This window comes from Silurus aristotelis (genome assembly GCF_946808225.1).
Source record: "Silurus aristotelis genome assembly, chromosome: 1".
NCBI classification, from domain to species: domain Eukaryota; kingdom Metazoa; phylum Chordata; class Actinopteri; order Siluriformes; family Siluridae; genus Silurus; species Silurus aristotelis.
The window spans coordinates 16,112,933-16,133,349 of record NC_139574.1 but is presented as its reverse complement, the minus strand read 5'-3'; the positions used below and the strand labels follow the sequence as shown (position 1 = coordinate 16,133,349).

The following is a 20,417-nucleotide window of genomic DNA, read 5'->3' as shown; positions in this document are numbered from 1 at the left end:
CTGGAACCCATGCTTCACCCCAGGTCTCCCCCAACAGGGGTGGTCTTTACTGTGTAACCCCACCATATTGTTTGCCCAAAGGTTGCATCAGAGTTTCAAGCTCAAGGTTAAGGGGGTCTTTCCTATTGTCTTCCAAAAGCTCTCATGCCCTCACTCTTCCATAGTTTTGCCATTCTTTGATAAAGAAAGCTCTATTGTCTTCCAGAGATGTCCTCTTTTGTTCTCAAAGGGTCACACCCACATTCTTGTACTATTAGAATAAAGAATAAAGGCAGGGAATGCAATAGAGAACAGTGAGTTCACACCTATTGAATGAACTACTACATTTTCTAACACAAGTATGCTAAAAACAGCTTCCGAAAGCTAATATTCGCATGGTCTGCAAAAAAAAAAAAAAAAAAACATGTAAGGTTAATTGTCATCAGGTTTTCAGTGGAGCTTTGTGTCTGGTTTAACTAAGCTGCTTTGGATAAGATTAAGATGGCAATTAACTATGAGCCCCATCTGCCTGGGTTATGTGAAAGATGTGCTGTAGATAATAGGTGGAGTGCAGGTGCAATGAAATGAGAGTGTGTATGAGAACAGAAAGCGTGTGTGTGTGTGTGTGTGTGTGTGTGTGTGTGTGTGTGTGTGTGCGCACAGCACCTGTGCTTCTTTTCTCAAGGGTTATATCACACCTGCTTATACACCTGTCCACTCCCAGCTCTGTATCTTTTTCTGTGTCTCTCCACCTCCCTCCCGATCTCACACCATACCCACAGGGCTGAGGGCTTATGTGAGATCTGACACCTTGCTAAAGTACTGATAATAGTCCCTCCTCCCAAAGGACCCATGGAAAACACAAAGATCTACTTACATCTGCTGTTCTTAATAGGTGCTTTATTTAATAAATTATTAGGTTCCTGTATGTATAAAAACCTTTTTTCTGCTAAGGTTCTGTGAGAATGCTGAGTGGAAATTTAAAACCACACCACATTTACTTAAGCTTTAAAAAAAAGCGTCTAATTTCTCTTCAATATTGCGATTGTTGTTTGAAAGTTTGCAGACAGGAAACAAGCTGAAAAGTAATCAGAGATGTTTTGCAGTAATTAGCACTCTTTGTAGCTTTGGTGGTGGTAGTCTGCAGGACCTGAATAGAGATGGGGGTTGTGTGTGGTGCTGAAGGAGTGGGGGTCCCTCTTATTGTAGCCTACCCTGTTCAGGCTTGCACTTGCTGTATGAGGGAGGGAAGGAGAATGAGAGAGCGGGCGATATAGGCACGGAGGCAGCTGTCACTTAACATGTGAATGTTAGGGGGCAGCCTGGGGTCTTTATAGAGCACTTTTTTTCCTCCTTTTTTCTCCACAAGCAAAGCATGGAGTTTGGGAGGCAAAAGAGGATCTGGGGGAGGGGCTAGCCAATGGAGGGAAAGAAGGAGCAACGGAGATGAGAGAGTGCTTCGCTGTCCAACTGTCTGGCACAAGAGAAACAAGAGCCTGAGAGTATGCACAACACACTGCTGGCTTATGGACCAACACTCTACCCAGATCTGTGAATGGGAACCATGCTTTATTTCTGACCTGGAGACAAGTGGAGTGCAGCAGGAATACTGGGTTTCAGTGTGTGCACATCCCATCAGTTGCCTCAACGAGGAAGGAATTTCTCTATCGAAGAGGGTGCAACAAAGAGGACAGAGAGTGTCGATGGGAGGGGGAGGCTGAATCCAGGGAAGAACATTGTTCGCCTGTGACTGTGGGCAACGGAAAAGCATGACCTAGTGTGTGTGTGTGTTTGTGTTTAAAAGTGTGTTTAAAAGAGTGAGGTTGTGTACACAAGTGCACAATATTTGTATGCCTATGTATCAGTCTTCCAGTGTAAAAGCAGGCCTTTTAAAAGGATGCTGAAGATTTTTGATCTGTGGTTTGAATGCAGAAGAACCTATGGAATTGTTTTGTTAGCTGTTTGTCCTCTGTGGACATTGGTAAGTATGAATCAGTGTCCTTAACGGTCAGAAACCGCCAAATTTCTAAGATTGGGGTGGGCTCTTTCAAACTTCTCTTTTACACTGCCTCAGCAGGGAAAGGTGCATAGTGTGTGATGCTATGTGGACTGTTCTTGGTTTTTTACTGAAGGGGATTTTGGTATGATTATGAACAGCAGCTTGGAGGAATTTTTTGTTATCATTGATTTTTACTCTGAAAAACATGCCTTGGTTCTTGCCTCATTCCTGTATTTGTGAGTATACTTTATTTTTGACTAAATGTGTTTTAGATTTGACACAGAGCAATTTATTATAGTTCAGATTCAGTTTTATATAATTAAATTTGAATTATGTATTGAATACATCCCAAAAAAAATGAATTAAATCACTTTTTAAGAGAACAATAAATGGACAGTAGAAACCTAAAAAATAAACGAATGCAGGTACATTGACTGACATTATCTGGTTACTGTCAGTGTAAGTATGAGATCACATCCTGCACAATACCGTTAAGGGCTTTTATGTGTCCCGGGAGGACCCTACAACTATCCATTTTAATTAGAGAACCCACTTGATTACTATATGAAGCCTGCCAGACTGGAATATGGAATTTTGATTTATTACGATTATGAATTACAGATAAAAACACATAATCTACAAGTGTAGCCACTGTAATCTCTAACACCAGCTGCTACCATTTATTGGCCATATTGGGGTCAATGGAACGGTTAGTGTTGTTATAGTAGCCTCTAGCAATACACCTATTTATTTACCAACACTGGGATAGCTTTGTTGCCCATAGAAACTTTAAAAAAATAATAAAAAATGTGTGCTTTAGATTTTCTTTCGTTGTCAGTAAGAAGTTGTATTTATTATCATTTATTAGTTTTTTGCTGACAAAATATTATTACGTATTTCCACATTTTCTGGTTTATTAAAAATGCTTCAGATTGTCCATGAGAATAATTCTCCATTATTAGGTTCATTTGATTTATTGGGAATGTGCCTGTGATAAGCAAAAAAATCAATGCCTAGATGGGAGGTCTTAAACAACAGGCTATTCTAGCTTAATGGAAGGTGGATTGGGTCATCCATAATGGCTGTGCTGTGATACATTACAGTGCCTTGAATGCTTAGTCAGTTTGAATACATTGTTCTAAACAGTGGATGAGTGAGAGTGCTTGTTTTAAAAAATTAGTTTTACAGTTAGTCACCTTGATGCACAATGCATGTACTGTAGGTGTTGGTTTTTACAGAAATTACAATTGAATGAAATTTGATAGTTTATGATTTACATCTTGTTTGTTTATATATATATATATATATATATATATATATATATATATATATATATATATATATATATATATATATATAGGAGCATTTTGTTTGTGCTAAAACAAGAATGAGTCAATTAGAAACAAGATGTAAATCATGTATTTTCATGATACTTATTTTCCTGATACTTATTTTCCTCACTATATATATATATATATATATATATATATATATATATATATATATATATAGTGAGGAAAATAAGTATCAGGAAAATAGGGGTCTGAAATTGTCATCGTAGGTGCATGTCCATTGTGAGAGACATAATCTAAAAAAAAAAAATCCAGAAATCACAATGTATGATTTTTTAACTATTTATTTGTATGATACAGCTGCAAATAAGTATTTGAACACCTGAGAAAGTAAATGTTAATATTTGGTACAGTAGCCTTTGTTTGCAATTACAGAGGTCAAACGTTTCCTGCAGTTTTTCACCAGGTTTTCACACACTGCAGGAGGGATTTTGGCCCACTCCTCCACACAGATCTTCTCTAGATCAGTCAGGTTTCTGGCCTGTCGCTGAGAAACACGGAGTTTGAGCTCCCTCTAAAGATCCTCTATTGGGTTTAGGTCTGGAGACTGGCTAGGCCACGCCAGACCCTTGACATGCTTCTTACAGAGCCAGTCCTTGGTTATCCTGGCTGTGTTCTTCGGGTCATTGTCATGTTGGAAGACCCAGCCTCGACCCATCTTTAACGCTCTAACTGAGGGAAGGAGGTTGTTCCCCAAAATCTCGCAATACATGGCCCCGGTCATCCTCTCCTTAATACAGTGCAGTCGCCCTGTCCCATGTGCAGAAAAACACCCCCAAAGCATGATGCTACCACCCCCATGCTTCACAGTAGGGATGGTGTTCTTGGGATGGTACTCATCATTCTTTTTCCTCCAAAAACGTTTAGTGGAATTATGACCCAAAAGTTCTATTTTGGTCTCATCTGACCACATGACTTTCTCCCATGACTCCTTTGGATCATCCAAATGGTCATTGGCAAACTTAAGACGTGCCTGGACATGTGCTGGTTTAAGCAGGGGAACCTTCCGTGCCATGCATGATTTCAAACCATGACGTCTTAGTGTATTACCAACAGTAACCTTGGAAACGGTGGTCCCAGCTCTTTTCAGGTCATTGACCAGCTCCTCCCATGTAGTTCTGGGCTGATTTCTCACCTTCCTTAGGATCATTGAGACCCCACGAGGTGAGATCTTGCATGGAGCACCAGTCCGAGGGAGAGTGACAGTCATGTTTAGCTTCTTCCATTTTCCATTGATTGCTCCAACAGTGGACCTTTTTTCACCAAGCTGCTTGGCAATTTCCCCGTAGCCCTTTCCAGCCTTGTGGAGGTGTACAATTTTGTCTCTAGTGTCTTTGGACAGCTCTTTGGTCTTGGCCATGTTAGTAGTTGGATTCGTACTGATTGTATGGGGTGGACAGGTGTCTTTATGCAGCTAACGACCTCAAACAGGTGCATCTAATTTAGGATAATAAATGTAGTGGAGGGGGACATTTTAAAGGCAGACTAACAGGTCTTTGAGGGTCAGAATTCTAGCTGATAGACAGGTGTTCAAATACTTATTTGCAGCTGTATCATACGAATAAATAGTTTAAAAATCATATATTGTGATTTCTGGATTATTTTTTTTAGATTATGTCTTTCACAGTGGACATGCACCTACGATGACAATTTCAGACCCCTCCATGATTTCTAAGTGGGAGAACTTGCAAAATAGCAGGGTGTTTAAATACTTATTTTCCTCACTGTATATATATATATATATATATATATATATATATATATATATATATATATATATATATATATATATATATATATATATATATATAGAGAGAGAGAGAGAGAGAGAGAGAGAGAGAGAGAGAGAGAGAGAGATAGATAGATATCCTCTGAAAATAACTCAACATATAGCCATTGTTAAAATGACTAGCAACAAAACAGAGTACACCCAAGTGAACATGGCAAAACTGGGTCTAAAGTGTCAATATTTTGTGTGAGCACCATTGTTAACCAGCACTGCCTTAATCCTCCTGGGCTCGGAATTCACCAGAGCTGCACAGGTTGTTGCTGGGATCCTCTTACACTCCTCCATAATGACATCATGGAGCTGCTAAATGTTAGACACATGGAGCTTCTCCACCTTCTGCTTGAGCATGCCCCAAGGTGCTCAATAGGGTTCAGGGCTGGAGACATATTTAGTCACTCGATCACCTTCACCTTCAGCCTTCAGTAAGGCAGTTGTCACCTTGGTGGTGTGTCTGGGTCGTTATTATATTAAAAAACTGCCATACAGCCCAGTTTCTAAAGGGAGGGCATCATGTTCTGCTTCAGAATGTCACAGTACATGTTGAAATCCATGTTTTCCTCAATGAAATGCAGCTCCCTAGTACCAGCAGCACTCATGCAGCCCCAGATCATAATGCTGCCACCACCATGCTTGACTGTAGGCAAGACACAATTTTCTTGGTACTCCTAACCAGGGCATCGCCACATATACTAGACACCATCTGAGCCAAACAAGTTTATCTTAATCTCATTAGACCACAGGACATGATTCCAGTAATTCATGCTCTTGGACAGATTGTCTTTAGCAAACTTCTTGTGGGCTTTCTTGTGAGACAGCAACAAGATACACAAATGTGTATGTTCCTGTCAAGTATACAAAAACATGAACATGGTGAATAGGACATGTGGCTTTGTATAGTAAACAACATACAGCTGTTATCACTTAGGGTGTACTCACTTTTGTTGGCAGTTACTTTGGCAATAATGTCTGTATGTTGAGCTATTTCATTTCTAGAGTTTTGTCCCTTTAAAAAGATATACTAAAATTAGTGCTGAAATGTGAGAGGTGTACTTACTTTTGTGAGATACTGTATACGTACAGTACGATTAATACGATTAATTGATTAAAATTGTTATGTAAATATATATATATACACACACACAATTTCATTAAATTAATCATATGATATAGACTGACCTGGCTTGAACTACATGAACAGTAGCAGCAAGATTTACTTTTTTTTATCAAGATTTACAGCCATTTATTGGGTTTAACTGGTAGAATTTTGTACATTTTGTAAATTTTTTAAAACAAACTTTTTTTTAGAATTATTGAATTGAATATTGCATAATTTTGGGTTCAGTGGCAGCTAGACTCTTCAGAAAAAAAGTTACAAGAACATGACAAAAAAGGCATATTTTAGTCTTGCAGTTCAGGAAAGGCTTTTTATTATTATTATTATTATTATTATTATTATTATTATTATTATTATTATTATTAATAATAATAATAATAATAATATTGTTGTTGTTGTTGTTTATCAAATATTGTTTTTACAATATGTATTTCGCTTCCTCACATAATTTCTGGCACTCATCCTAATCTCTGCTAAAAGAATCAAAATCAGAACCCCCACCTTTTGAGACAAAGAAATATAGCAGCATTTTTATGCCTGTCATATTTGATCAGGAGATAAATGGTTTCCCAGTGCCTTCCTGGGGCCAACTCTGGCAGGGGACACTAATTCTAGCTGCCATAGAAAACAGTGGGAATCCTGGAAAAGCCTGCCAGATAGAGAAGTCTGCCACTTGCACTTCTATGCCCCAAATTTTCATTAATGTGTTTGTGTACTATTGCTGTTGCAACTATAATTGCTAGTGTATTTATTTTGGATATGTAGTGGGTTAGAACTGAAACCTAGTTTGTCCTGTGTCCCTTATTTCTACTGTTTGTTTGTAGATGGTATTGATTTCTTGGAATTAGCAATAGTTAAATTAAGTTTTGTGGTGTGCAGCCTGTATTAGATTTCTCCACAAAGAATTTGAGGTGGAGAGGCAGAATTGTTTGGGATGAAGGATAATAATATATGCAAGTGCACTCATGCTGAGCACCCTTTTATTTTAGGTAGCTGAACTGACTCCTGCATGCATGGCCCAGGGGCCTTCTTGCCTCACGACTTATTTGCCTGTAGGCTGAAGGATCATGGGTAACCTCATAAGTAGACCTAGCTGCCTGGGTCAGAAGTCCAAGCAAGTGAGGTCAAATGAGGCCTTCCTTAAAGAATGCTACCAGCGACAGAGGGACTGGCCTGTCCCAGAGCCTTCTAAGGAAGGAAGGAAAATAGAGAATGTGGACCAAACCTCTCCACAAGTTCCCACTCCAGACAAAAACAGGAGCTCCCCTGCTCCTACTGTCACAACCACCAGCACTTTAGACAACGCTTGGAGAAACACACCTTCCCCGGCCAAAACCCTATACAATGGATCTTTGCCCAGGAGGACCAATGTTCCTGAGTACAGGAGATCACCTCTGGGACAATGTGGAACAGAGGAGACAAGAGGCACCTTGCAGAGAAGAGACTCTGGAAGCCCATGGTCATGGAAAACTCTGAGTTCTCGAGAAGTCACAGAAGTCACGGAAGTGACAGAGACTATCGTGACAGAAATTGTGGAGGTGACAGAATATCCAGCAGGACAGCAAGGCGGAGATCCTATTATTACCAGGACAGTTAGAGTCCTCACAGGAGCGGCTGAAGAATTAGCAGAGGTTGTTCTGATTTTTTGTTTGTTTGTTTAGATTTCCAAGTATTAGGAATTTTCATTTGATGCAAGGACCTACTTTGAGAATAACATCTGTTTTGTGATCAATTTTGACAATGCAGTATAAAATTACTCATATGATTATATATTAGTTATTTATTTTCTTGTTTTTTTGTTAATTGAAAAATATTTGCTCACCAACTATTGGATGGGTGATGCAAAAATACCTTAGATTTTCTTAATCTCATATTTATTACTCAAATAACAAATAAGGAACAAATTTTTTTTGCTCACAGCTGCAAAGTGCTGGAAAGTCCAGTTTGGAGAAGGAATTAAGTCTGGATAGATGGAAGGTGTTGTTAAAATCTTTACTTTATTTTGCCATCAAAAGACTGGCACCTGAAATATCTAATGTTAAGTTCCATGAATTCTTGTTATTTTCTCACACTTGTAATTCTTGTCATTTTTTTTCCAGAGTACCAGGAGTACTTTGGCTCTGACTGATGGATTTGGGGATCCTGAAATGTTTAAGCAAAATCTACAGACACTGTTAACATGGGTTTGTGAAATTGAAGAGCTCGTGGCAAATCAAAAACCTCTCTCATCTGAATTTAAAGTAGTGAAAGCTCAGCTTCAAGAACAGAAGGTATGCTTCCATTCTTCTCCATAATAAAAAGCCCATATGATTTTTATGGACTGTTCTACTTGTAGAGCTGTGTATAAACGCAGGAGGATTTTCTAAAGCACTTTCTATTGTGAAAGAATAAATGCAATACTTCTGTGAAGTTTGTGCTGACAGTGAGGTTCTTTTGTGTACAGTTTCTGAAGGGAAGTTATTCACTTTTCAGCGTGGAATAGCGCCCCTTTGTTAGAGTAGTGAGTAAGGTGAAACATGCCTGGTTAACAACAATGAGGCCTTGATACATGAGACAAACCTTTGACTTCATGGGCAAAAATACAGAGCAAGGAGTGAAAGTGCTTCATTTCCAGTCGGCATGCTTTTTCCAACCTACATATTCTCTTAAATATAATGTTTTTATAGTGAAAATTACATTTTAAATCTACAAAGTCTATTTATGCATTGTAAAAATACAGCAGTATTTGTGAATACTGGCACACACACTTATAGTAAATCATCTACCCACACACAATTCCATCAAAAATAAACATTTTACTACCTTTGCTAAAAAAAAAAAAAGGTTCAGAATACTTTTTGTATTTTTTGTATTTTTGCAAATACTGTTGACTTTACTTGTCCAACAGCTTCTACAGCGTCTTCTAGAGGACAGGAGGTCTAGCATGGAAACTATGATGCAGGAGGGCCCACTTTTAGCAGAGGGACTTCTGGAGGAAGACAGGGATAAAGCAAAACTCCAACTTCCCCAACTTAAACTGAAGTGGGAAGCTCTTCTTTTAGGTGCTAATAGCAGGTCAGCATGATGTCTTTAAAGCTCTTTGTGTCTTCTCAATGAGTTATTGTAATCCCTTAAGAGCAAAGGTATGTATTATGTTAACAGGAGACAGCGTTTGGAGCTCATTTTGCCTCAGGCTCAGCTCTTTCAGGAGAGAATAGACAGTTTTCATCAGTGGCTGATATCCATGGAGCAGGACTTAGCTGAACTCCGTTCTGCAGAGAGAACAATGCTGCATTTGCAAGAAGCCACTGATCAGGCCAAGGTGATTAAACAGATGTTTGAGGATCTTTATATATTTTCTGAACAGTATTATTCTATTTTGTTAGTGACCTTTTCTTTTGTTTTATTATATATAGGCTGTTATGGAGGAAATACAAGCAAAGAATGCTGACTTAGGAAAACTTCAACAGTGCTGTCATGATTTCATGGAGCATGTCTCAGGTATAATCGCTCTTAGCCTTCATTAATCATCATTATAAAAGTAATTATAAAATATGAAATCTGGTCATTTTAACCCACTCTTTCACAGAAGAGGAGTCACAGCTGGTACAAGAGAAGGCAAACAGCTTGCGGATCCGGTACTCAGTGATCTGTTTAGGCAGTGCTGATGTTCTGCAAAGGCTGGAACAGGCACTGGAGGCTTCCAGCCGATGCACCTCTAGTCAGGAAGACCTCCATTTGTGGCTGGGCCGCATCGAGAGGGAACTTCTGGGAACAGCGCAGACTGGAGATGCAGTTCTGTGTGCTGCTGAGAGACAGAGAGTAAAAGCAATATAAAACCCATTTTACTCATTTAGATATTATTTATTGTACATTTTTATTATTGTACAGCTGTGTTTTTTTTTTTTTTTTTTTTTTAATGTTGGTGTAATTCTAGTCCTTTGATATGTTTACGATTATATTTCCTTTATAGTTGGAACAGGCAGTTGAAAAAGAATTGGCCTGGTTTAGAACTACAACCCAGGGACTGGAGAACCTCAGTGTCATCCAACTGGACCCTGATGTTATTGCAACCCAGCTCTATGATCAGAAAGTGAGTTTTTCTATAAGTTTCTATAAATTGTAACTAAAAAAATTGTGTTAGCACCCCTTTTGTTGTATTAAACTTGTATCTTGTGTGTTGTAGAATGATGTATCCTGAATCACTGGGGATAATTTTTTATTTTATTTTTTCCAACAGATACTTGCAGTGGAGATTCTTCAGCACAAGTTTAATATTGAGAAAATGATGAAGGTTTCTGAACTCTTACACACATATTGTGAGAGTGAGGATATGGAAAGCCTTCAGGTAGCAATTAGGGACATTTTTTACATTATAAACAATTTCTAGAGCTGTTTACTCTAAAAGTTACCCTAGCATCACACTTTTTGTGTATATTTTACAGAGCAAACCTAAATACCGGTATGTAATTTCCTTTAATCATTTAGTTGTTTTCATTTAACAGACAAGTCTGCATACTCTGGAGGACCTTTGTCAGATAACTACAGGCACTAATTCCCATGTGGTGCTGCAGCTGGAGCATGCTCAGTCTCTCTTGTCCCAATTCTCAGAGGGCTATGCTGAGGTGGTGCCATGGTTACAGGAAACCAAAACCCTTACTGACCAACTTGCTTTGAACACCATTAGTTATGAAGCATTCAGAGAACAACAGGAGCTCTTACAGGTACTACAAAATCTGGCCCTTTTTGTTCCAACAGTCAGTCCATTGTTTAGGACTTTTTTTATGTGCCAAAGCTTCCCTATTAGGTCATCCTTTGAAAGATGATTTGACTCACTTGCTCCTACCAGATGTTTGCAATCACAGTACTTGTATCTTTGAAAGGAGTTTAATTTATTTATTTTTAAATGTCACACAAAGTTCTCATAATTCTCACTAATGATTACTTCTGTTGCTACACAGAGCCTAAGGGAATCTACAGCTGAGCACAAGCCTTTAATATTCCGATTAGAAATGTTGGCCAAGCGTCTATCAGACCTGAGTCCTGACCAGGCACATCAATACTGCCAGAAAGCAGCAGAGGCTGAAGAGCACTTCCAGACAATCAGAAACAGAATTCGAGAGGCTGCTGCAGTCCTTGAGGAGTCTCTGCCACGGTATACACAGGTAATATACACAAAGAAGCACTTATAAAGACTTATACACATTAAAAGTGTAAAAATGCATAACTACCTCAAGGCTGTGTCATCATTTACTCACTAAAATACAAAATGAAGAGTTAGTTCATTCAGCCAACGTATTGATCAGGCTAATCTCTAATATATGTGCACAGTAACTTCTGGAGATTAAAATTTTTATTATAAGGGATTTAGCTTCCTGTTTTTGTTCATGTTTCTCTGCATTATATCAAGGTTTAATTTATTATAATGGAAAATATTTCTAATGGATAAAAACAGATGTGAAAAGAATACCCGTATTGCATTTTTAAAAACTTAATGTGTGCTAGCAAAATCTCCAGCTGAAAGCAGAGATAGACTCAGACATGTTTTTCTCACTGCTGTGCTGAGAATTTGACCAACCAATATCTCTATTCTTCAGCTGAATGAGAGAATGATTCTGATAGGTGAAAGCCTGGAGCGTCTGTACAACCACATGCAGGCCACAGTGATTCTGCAAGGTCTCACCCCACGTATTCAGGAGCAGGTAAAGGACAACAAGAAGACTATGGCTGAGCTCTCCAAGCTGGAGCTGAGCCTGAACAGTGTGAGGACTCAAGCTGAGGAGCTGCTGGCAAACACACAAGGAGCAGGAGCCAGCTCTATTGGCACAGGTAATCGTTTTTTTTTGCAGTGGCGAGTTGTCAGGGCCAGCTTCAACTTTCACATCACGTGATACCAGAGTCAAAAATATGTATTTGCCTTAAGCCTTCACAGTCAGCAACTGTGTGCTCTTGCAGTGTACAGTTCGTGCTGCTTGAAGACTGTTGTTTAACCAATCAGATTGCGGGTTTGCAACTCTGAGGCCATCTAGAAGGCATTCAATCACGTCTTTTAATTAGATGGTTAGAGAGTGCACCAGTCAGAGCTAGCAATAAGCTACATAAGCTCAAACATACTCATATGAATTCAATAGCTGTCTTTTCATTCCACAATGGCTGACAAAGGAAAATAAATTGATTTGGTTGCAGATATACTCACAAGAACATTTACGAGATGGACTTTTTAAAAAGTTGAACATCATTAGACAAAATCCGCCAAAATAGGTCAAAACAGTTGTTTGACTTTTATATGAACCATTTATACTTTTCTGTTTTCTTTTTTATAGAATTTGCAATAAAACCCACAATTGCCTTCAATCAAAGTCCTCAGGAAAACCGTAATGCATGGAAATAATTGCACAAAAATGCATGGAAAACCCATTTTAAGAGATTGATATTGATGCTTTGCTAGTGATGATTTATGCAGGGCAGCTGTAGCTACAATAAAAAGAGACTTACTGAATTGTGTTCATTTTGTTTCTTGTTTTAGCAATGGTATTAATTCTCGCTACATGAGATACCTGTTCTTTGTTATACTGTGTTTTTATAATATTGATGGTTTTTACAGCTGTGGCATCATAATGATGTTATTAGGAGGTGGATTTATTCATGTAGGACAATATTGAAGGCGTGTGAAATGTAACCATTTGGTTTTTGTACATGAAGGAAGGCTTTACATTAGATTTTGCACCATGCCTGGTCGGATCTGTCCACACAGCCACAAGAAAACTGTGGTCAGGCATTGATGTCAAATGAAAAGATCTGGCATGCAGTGGGTATATAGATCAGTGGGGTAGAGCTGAGGAATCCATGCAGGCCATACAAGTTATACTGCACAAATCCTGGCATAGCATGTCATGGCATTTGTATTGTCATGCAAGAACAGTTTTGGGCCCCTCAGTTCCAGTGAAGGAAAATCTTAATTCTACATTATACAAAGGCCTCCTATACAATTGTGTGCTTCCAAGTTTGTGGCAACAGATTGGGGAAAAATCACATACGGGTGTGATGGTCAGGTGTCCACATACCTTTGACAAAATAGTGTACTTGTTACATTTCCTGTCAATGTTTTAGAATAACTAACAAAAACAATTATCTGCTCTTTGAAATGCAATTTTATTTCTTCCCCAAACTCTGCTTCTCTGCAGCTATTCAGGAGCAGGTAAGCAGCCTTACCAGCCAGTGGAAGGAGACCCATAAGCAATGTCAGGAGAGGGAAAAGTGGCTCTTCAACCTGCTTGATTTGGCTACAAGGTTCTGGAATGAAGTAAGCAGCATGACAGTTGGGCTGAATGATGCCCAGCAAACTCTGCTAGACCTCAACTCAAGTAGAACAGATTCTGAGACCATCCAGCAAAGCCTGTTGACAATGCAGGTAATAAATAAAAATGCATACATGAGAATGTAAACCGCTATGAAACTGACTAATATAGATTTGAATATATAAATGTCAGATTTTTGGATGAAGTAAGGTGAACCGGATTGGAAAATTGTTGCTGCTGAACATATCTCTAAAATAAAATCAAAAAATTTGAGTCACAATAGCTTCTATAGGACCATGATTTTAACTCGATGCTTTCTATCTATTTACTGTGCTTCATTTACAGACTTTGAGAGAGGACATCGATGGGCTACAAGGGGAACTGGACACACTTGGGGTTTTGGGAATGGAGCTAATGTCTGCATGTGGAGACACAGACAAGCCAGAAGTCACAAAAAGCTTAGATGAGGTCTATATTTCACATATGAATATTAGACACCAATTGCTAAAATACATGTTATACTGTATAAGGCTAAAGCAGACCCCTGTGTTTGTGTTTAATCAACTTTTTTAGCTCTACTGCACATGGAACAATCTTAATAAGATCTGGACTGAGTGCCACAATAAGTTAGAAGAATCTCTACAGTTGGCACTGAATTATCAGGACACCCTGCAGGTATGTGCTTAATAAAATCGAAAAGTCAGATTTTGGTGTTATATATGTTTCCCCTCTTCACATTGTTCAGAATAGTTTGTCTAAGTATTTATATTTATATATATATATATATATGCTAATGTGTATAGTACATTCTGGTAATTTATAATTGCATTAAAATTGGTCTTGCTTTTTCCTCGCGTTCACGTTGCTTCATTGTAATATCTAATAACATATATAATACAAAACTAACTAAAGGCATTATAAGGATAGAATTTCTTTAAAAATTATATTCGATTTAACTTTTAATCACCATTCCACTCTACTGACTTCACATGGTACATTTATAAACAGGCGGCTGATTAAAACAGCATAAAGGGTGCAGCAGCATACTAACAGCCTTTACATTCTTTTTATAGGGCCTATTTGAGTGGCTTAAGTCAGCAGAGCTGAAATCCACTGAAGAGTTCTTGGTGGGATCTGATCTTGGATCTGTCAAAGAGCAGCTGTGTGGTCTAAAGGTGAGCTGTATTGCCCTGGAGACAGTATACTAAGTACTTCTAAAACTTCTAAAAATTCTTGAGTGTTTTCTTTTTCTTTTTTCATTTTACTTCCTTCAGGAGTTCAAGCGCGAATTATACCAGAAAAAGATTGAGATTGAGAGTTTGAACCATCGTTACGTGGGTCGCCTCTCTCCGGGTTCTGTGCGCCCAGGGTCTGCCTCACCACTGAGCGATTTTCGTCAGCGCTGGGACAACCTGGAGTCGGAGACTGTCAGCCGACAAGTACGATATACCTATAGTTACCCATCAGCCCTTTACACTGGAAATACTTCTATGCATTTGGGATTAAAAGCAATGTTAGTTTATGGTGGTGCTCATACATTGTATGTTTGAACAGCACGAGTTGGAGTGTGCACTGCTAGGATTGGGCCAGTTCCAGAACAACTTTGATGAGCTGCATGCCTGGATTTCCCACACTGCTGAACTGCTGCAGACATCTCGGCCCATCAGCATCGACCTACAGACCTGTGAGATAGAACTTGCCAAGCACAAGGTATATACAATCTACACCGTATTCTTATTTTTGTGCTTCGCAAATTGGGCTCCCAGGGGTCTGTGAAGCATCGGCAATGAAGGTCATAATAGGAAAATTCATCACAATTATTTTATTTATTATTAGGATTTAATATTTGTTAACATTGAAGGGTCAGATGGATGATATAGATTTAATAATTCAGTAATTCTTGACTCATAAATATGACTTCAAAATGTAAACAAAATAATATTGCACATTTTTAAATAATGTTTATCAAATAAATCTGTGCTCATTAAATAAATCAATGGATTATAAAAGTTATAGGCTTAATTGTTGTAATAAAAACAAAAGTTTGACAAAACACCTTTTAGGTTTTCAGTGTGCATGACTTTAATTTGTTCTAAACAGGAGACAATATAAAGATAAATGAGGTCATCCTGACTGTGTGTGCAGGTGCTGCGCAATGATGTGATGTCACATGTACATACTGTGGAGTCTCTGAACCAGGCAGGAAGGGTCCTGCTGGAGGGCACAGGAGAGAGCCCACAGGGTCTGCAGCATCGGCTGGAGCAACTGAACGAATGCTGGGAGTTTGTGCGCTCTGAGACAGTGCGCAGGCAGCTGAAGCTGGAGAATTACCTAAGTCAAGTAGGTGGAGCACCAAATAAGTCACACATCCACTGTTTACATAGGCTGGGGTTAAGACAGTTGGTAAATTGTCAGGTTAGGGTATGACTGCATTTCACCAAATTCTATATGTTGATACAATATTACAGGAAGGTTGTATGTAGAATGTTTGGAGATATAATTTGTAAACTACTATGCTTTACTTTTTTTCACACCTGCTTTCAGCATATGCATGACACATTATCTCGAACTCTTCCCCACAGGTTCAAGATGTAACAATGGAAATCCAGGATCTTCTGCAGTGGATGGAGTACACAGACTTAAAGCTGTCCTCCACTAAAACTGTATGGGGAATGCCAGACTCTGCCAGTGAGAGACTCAGTGCTCATCTGGTAATGCTACAGATCATTCAGATTTGCAAACTGTGCATGCTACTGCATTCATACCTGTTGACTGTATATGTTGTGAATGATCATACAAATGGTTACATTTGTCATTGCTCATAAATCAAAATATATCCTTCAGAATTTGTAGAAATGGACTTTGGCTTTGGTCTGTGCTGTTGTTGCAGGAGCTGTGTAATGAGATGGATTCCAAACTGCATGCCTACACAAATATCCGTAATGCTGTCCACAGGATGCTGGAGGAAAGTAATGTGGCTCATGGCTCCAGCACAGAACACAGCTTAAGCATCCTCGAACAGAAGTGGAACACTGTTTACGCAAAAATGCAAGATCGAAAGGTAATCGAATTTGATCATTTAGAAATGGACATGTTCTGTTCGAATTTTCTTTTCTGACATTATTATTTTTGGGTTATTGTCCCCAGTCTAAGTTAACAGAAGGACTTACTTTAGCAAAGGAGTTTAACAGCAATATCCAAGATCTGCTGACCAAAATGGCAAAGTGTGAAGAGGTTATTAATGCCCTACCTACTCCCAGCTTCATCCTAGACACCATTTGCACCCAGCTTCAAGAACACAAGGTTTGTTTTTTTTGTTGTTTTATTTTAGTAACAATGCAAATGTCACTAATAAAATATGTGCATGTGTTGGTGTACTTTATATATCTTTTGCTATAATAGATGCTGGTAAGTGAGGTCCAGTCATATGGAGAAAAGAAGACTTGTGTGGAGAATGCAGCCATTCAGCTGTTGGAACTGAGCAGGAAAGAGGACTGTGATGTAATACAGAATCTACTGATAATGGTTCAAGACCGCTACAGGAAGCTCCACCAGCACACCAGTGAGAGGGGGAAGACTCTGGAAGATGTTAAGAAACAAGTTAAACAGGTAGGTTTGCACCCCACATGCACTAGAATAAATAATATAGTAGCATATAGTAGAAACAAAAAGCAAGTTCATCCTCTGTTAGTGATTATAATTTAAAAACATTTAACACAGCACTGTTGAATTCTTCATTTCAGATTGGTGAAAAGGTGACATGCTTGACATAAGATTAACATCAGATCTGACAATAATGCAAGAAGATCATAGGTTGACTTGAAAGTGCTGCAACGAATAATATAATTACTGCTCCTTTGAATATGTTATTATTTCTGTTTACAGAGCCATGTTTAGTGAATGATTAACATAATCTACTAATAATAAACATAAATTTAGAAAACAATTCCTTTATGAAGTGAAGAAGGAAGTAATATAGTAACGTGTTCTTTGTGGAGACATTATTTAACCTCTATAGAGGGAGTCTAAGATGTCAACACAATAATTTTAAGTTTGATCGTATGAAAAAAGTGATTAGGATTCTGTTAGGATTACAAGCTGCAGGATTCTATCCTATTCATGAGAGAGGAAAGAAAGAGTGAAAATGTAATGACTGTCTGTAACTGCTATAACATAAATGATAACAGGAACAGATGTTGTCCTACAGACAACAAAGAAGTATGACATGTTCTTTAATTAATACAAATTGTTAATTGTTAAAAAATTCAAATGGTCAACTTTGGCATGGTAACAGTAGCTTTGTGTTTAGAGTATTTTATAATTCACAGGGGTATAACTGGTGTCAATAGCATCAAACTCAACAGACTCAGCAGTTCACAAAACACATAAAAGACCAAATAGAAAGAATAGAATTTACAAAAACAAAAGATGTATGTACATAAAACATCACCCCAAGATACTTACAGACTGTAAGTCTTTAACTATGCAGATAAACTGTATAAAATTATATTTCATGTTTAAAAATGTACATTATATTTAGCATATAAAAGATTATGGACTGGATTAATTTGGCTTTATTAGACATATCTAAAATAGTAAGCATTAAATGAATGGGGGAAAAATTTCATTTCTAAATTGTATGATAAATTGTGAGATATAATACAACATATTTCTATTCTAGCCATTATTGTGCATGAATTTGTTTATTAATACCTAAAACTTTGTGTGTGTTCTCCGTACAGATCAGTGAATCCTGGCAGCTGCTGATGGACTGGATGACTGAAGTGGAACAGACCCTGGACACACATAAGGAGATCGCTGTTACACATGAGGAGATCAAACAGCAGCTCACTGAGCAGAAGGTAACATTATGTCACATTATATCATTACTATTTTGCATAAACATGCCCAATGCTTAACAAAACTGTGTTTGTGTTACTAGAATACAGTATCCTTTTAAAAGCAAACCTGCTAGACAGGAGTGATTATGTAGGTCAAACAATGTGCTGTGCGTTCACAGGAATTCCATAAACTCTTTCGCTCAAAGAGGCCGATGTATGAGGCCTGCTTAAAGAGGGGTCGCACTCTTTTAGAAAAGACTCAGAATTCTTTAGACACCCAGCATCTGGAGAATATGGTGTCTGAACTCAGAGACTCGTGGGATACCATCAGTGGCAAATCTGTGGAGAGGTAAATCTTACCACCAATTAAAGCAGCTCTGTTTATGCATAGAAAATGGTGTTCGTCAATATAATTAAAGCTGCAGTTACATCAATATTTTTCAAGAAATTATGTAATTTCTTTAGGCAACATAAATTGGAGGAGGCACTGCTGTTTTCTGGAAGATTCAGTGATGCCCTCCAGGCACTGAATGACTGGCTGTACAGGGCAGAGCCACAGGTTGCTGAAGATATGCCTGTTGGTGGCGAAAAGGACTTGGTTAATAATTTAATTGACAAGCACAAGGTAGTTTCTAAATACATGTTACTGTATAAATTATTTTTTTCCCCCCAATACAAATCTTGAACACTTGGGTGCAGTGCAGAGTGACTAGACCCATTATACTTTGTCTTAATTTTGGCTTGAATCTATATTTTAGGTGTTCCAAAAAGAGCTGGGAAAGCGGGCAGGCTGTATTCGCACCATAAAGCGTTCTGTGAGAGATTTAACTCGTGGAAGCACAGCTGATGCCCACTGGCTGCAGGAACAGATGGAGGAGCTGGAGGTTCGCTGGGAAGCCGTGTGTAAACTCTCAGTCTCCCGACAGACCAGACTGGAAGCAGCACTACAACAGGTATTCTTCAGTAAATTTAAATGCTCATCTAACAGAAACTGAGACAAACCTTTTTTCTTAACGATCTATTAAAAAAATGAACTAACTAGCTAACTATATACTGTATATACAGCATATATATATATATATATATATATATATATATATATATATATATATATATATATATATATATATATATATATATACAGTATATATTGTGTGTGTGTATATATATATATATATATATATATATATATATATATATATATATATATATATATATATATATATATATATAAATCTCAACACTCTGTAATTCACCAAAGTTAAGAATTAAATAGCACTATGGCATTAATATAATATCACTTTGTGAAGTGTTTTTTAATATTAAGTACTTATTGTTAATAAAAATATAAATAATATTTAAAAATATATAAATAGTAACCTTTCAAATCTGTTCACTCACAGGCAGAAGAGTTTGATAGAATGGTTCACTCCTTCCTTGATCAAATTGCTGACACTGAGAGGGATTTGAAATATGGTGTACTACCTGAAGAAGAAGAGGCTCTAATAACATTTCTCACACAGCACAAGGTAGGAGGGTCATGAGAGCAGTTTTGTAGGAAAAAGCATTGTATATCATGGCAGATTAAAACCTTAATAATATACTTATTTTAAACAGGAGTCACTGAGTTCTTTAAGTAGTCATCAGGTGGCTCTGGAATGCATACAATCCTTAGGTGAAGAGATTCTTTCTTCCTGCCATCCTGACTCTGTTATTACTATCAAATCTTGGAATAGTGTAACCAAAACCCGCTATGAGGAGGTGCGTTAATCTACTACAGTAGCATCCAAACAATTAGAAATCTTTATTTATTTTTTATATCATCTTTGTTGACTATGCGTGTGTATACATACATATACTCAGGTCCAGACATGGGCACAACAGCAGGCTGAGCGAATCCAAGCTGCGCTTTCTGCCTTGGAGGCTGAAAGAAAGGAAGTGCAGTGCCTTCTGAACTGGATCTCCTCTGCTGCAGAATCATTGAACCTCAGAGACCAGGAACCTTTCCCTGATGACATAGGGCAGACAGCAGAGCTTTTCACCCAGCACAAGGTACAAAGTTACCT

The 20,417-nt window shown here is 38.0% G+C and overlaps 1 protein-coding gene across 7 annotated transcripts in view; it reads left to right on the top strand.

Moving 5' to 3' along the window:
- The window catches only part of macf1b (microtubule actin crosslinking factor 1b), a 37,529-nt gene that overhangs the window by 11,815 nt on the left and 5,297 nt on the right, over positions 1-20,417 (top strand). The window contains exons 1-32 of one of the 7 annotated variants that reach the window (XM_083543475.1): positions 1,864-1,960; positions 2,054-2,214; positions 7,223-7,864; positions 8,154-8,210; positions 8,333-8,503; positions 9,121-9,287; positions 9,375-9,534; positions 9,629-9,713; positions 9,802-10,034; positions 10,186-10,305; positions 10,453-10,560; positions 10,718-10,936; positions 11,174-11,377; positions 11,810-12,041; positions 13,397-13,623; positions 13,856-13,978; positions 14,084-14,185; positions 14,584-14,685; positions 14,785-14,949; positions 15,065-15,220; positions 15,656-15,850; positions 16,093-16,221; positions 16,401-16,571; positions 16,658-16,813; positions 16,913-17,119; positions 18,253-18,372; positions 18,531-18,700; positions 18,817-18,976; positions 19,110-19,304; positions 19,755-19,880; positions 19,969-20,112; positions 20,215-20,403. In XM_083543475.1, coding sequence (XP_083399601.1) covers positions 7,301-7,864; positions 8,154-8,210; positions 8,333-8,503; positions 9,121-9,287; positions 9,375-9,534; positions 9,629-9,713; positions 9,802-10,034; positions 10,186-10,305; positions 10,453-10,560; positions 10,718-10,936; positions 11,174-11,377; positions 11,810-12,041; positions 13,397-13,623; positions 13,856-13,978; positions 14,084-14,185; positions 14,584-14,685; positions 14,785-14,949; positions 15,065-15,220; positions 15,656-15,850; positions 16,093-16,221; positions 16,401-16,571; positions 16,658-16,813; positions 16,913-17,119; positions 18,253-18,372; positions 18,531-18,700; positions 18,817-18,976; positions 19,110-19,304; positions 19,755-19,880; positions 19,969-20,112; positions 20,215-20,403 — 5,157 coding nt within the window. In that variant the 5' untranslated portion in view covers positions 1,864-1,960; positions 2,054-2,214; positions 7,223-7,300. Of the gene's footprint in view, positions 1-1,419; positions 1,961-2,053; positions 2,215-7,222; positions 7,865-8,153; positions 8,211-8,332; positions 8,504-9,120; positions 9,288-9,374; positions 9,535-9,628; positions 9,714-9,801; positions 10,035-10,185; positions 10,306-10,452; positions 10,561-10,717; positions 10,937-11,173; positions 11,378-11,809; positions 12,042-13,396; positions 13,624-13,855; positions 13,979-14,083; positions 14,186-14,583; positions 14,686-14,784; positions 14,950-15,064; positions 15,221-15,655; positions 15,851-16,092; positions 16,222-16,400; positions 16,572-16,657; positions 16,814-16,912; positions 17,120-18,252; positions 18,373-18,530; positions 18,701-18,816; positions 18,977-19,109; positions 19,305-19,754; positions 19,881-19,968; positions 20,113-20,214; positions 20,404-20,417 lie in introns of those variants that run through there. The other 6 variants (XM_083543473.1, XM_083543476.1, XM_083543474.1 and 3 more) reach the window with 6 other exon arrangements.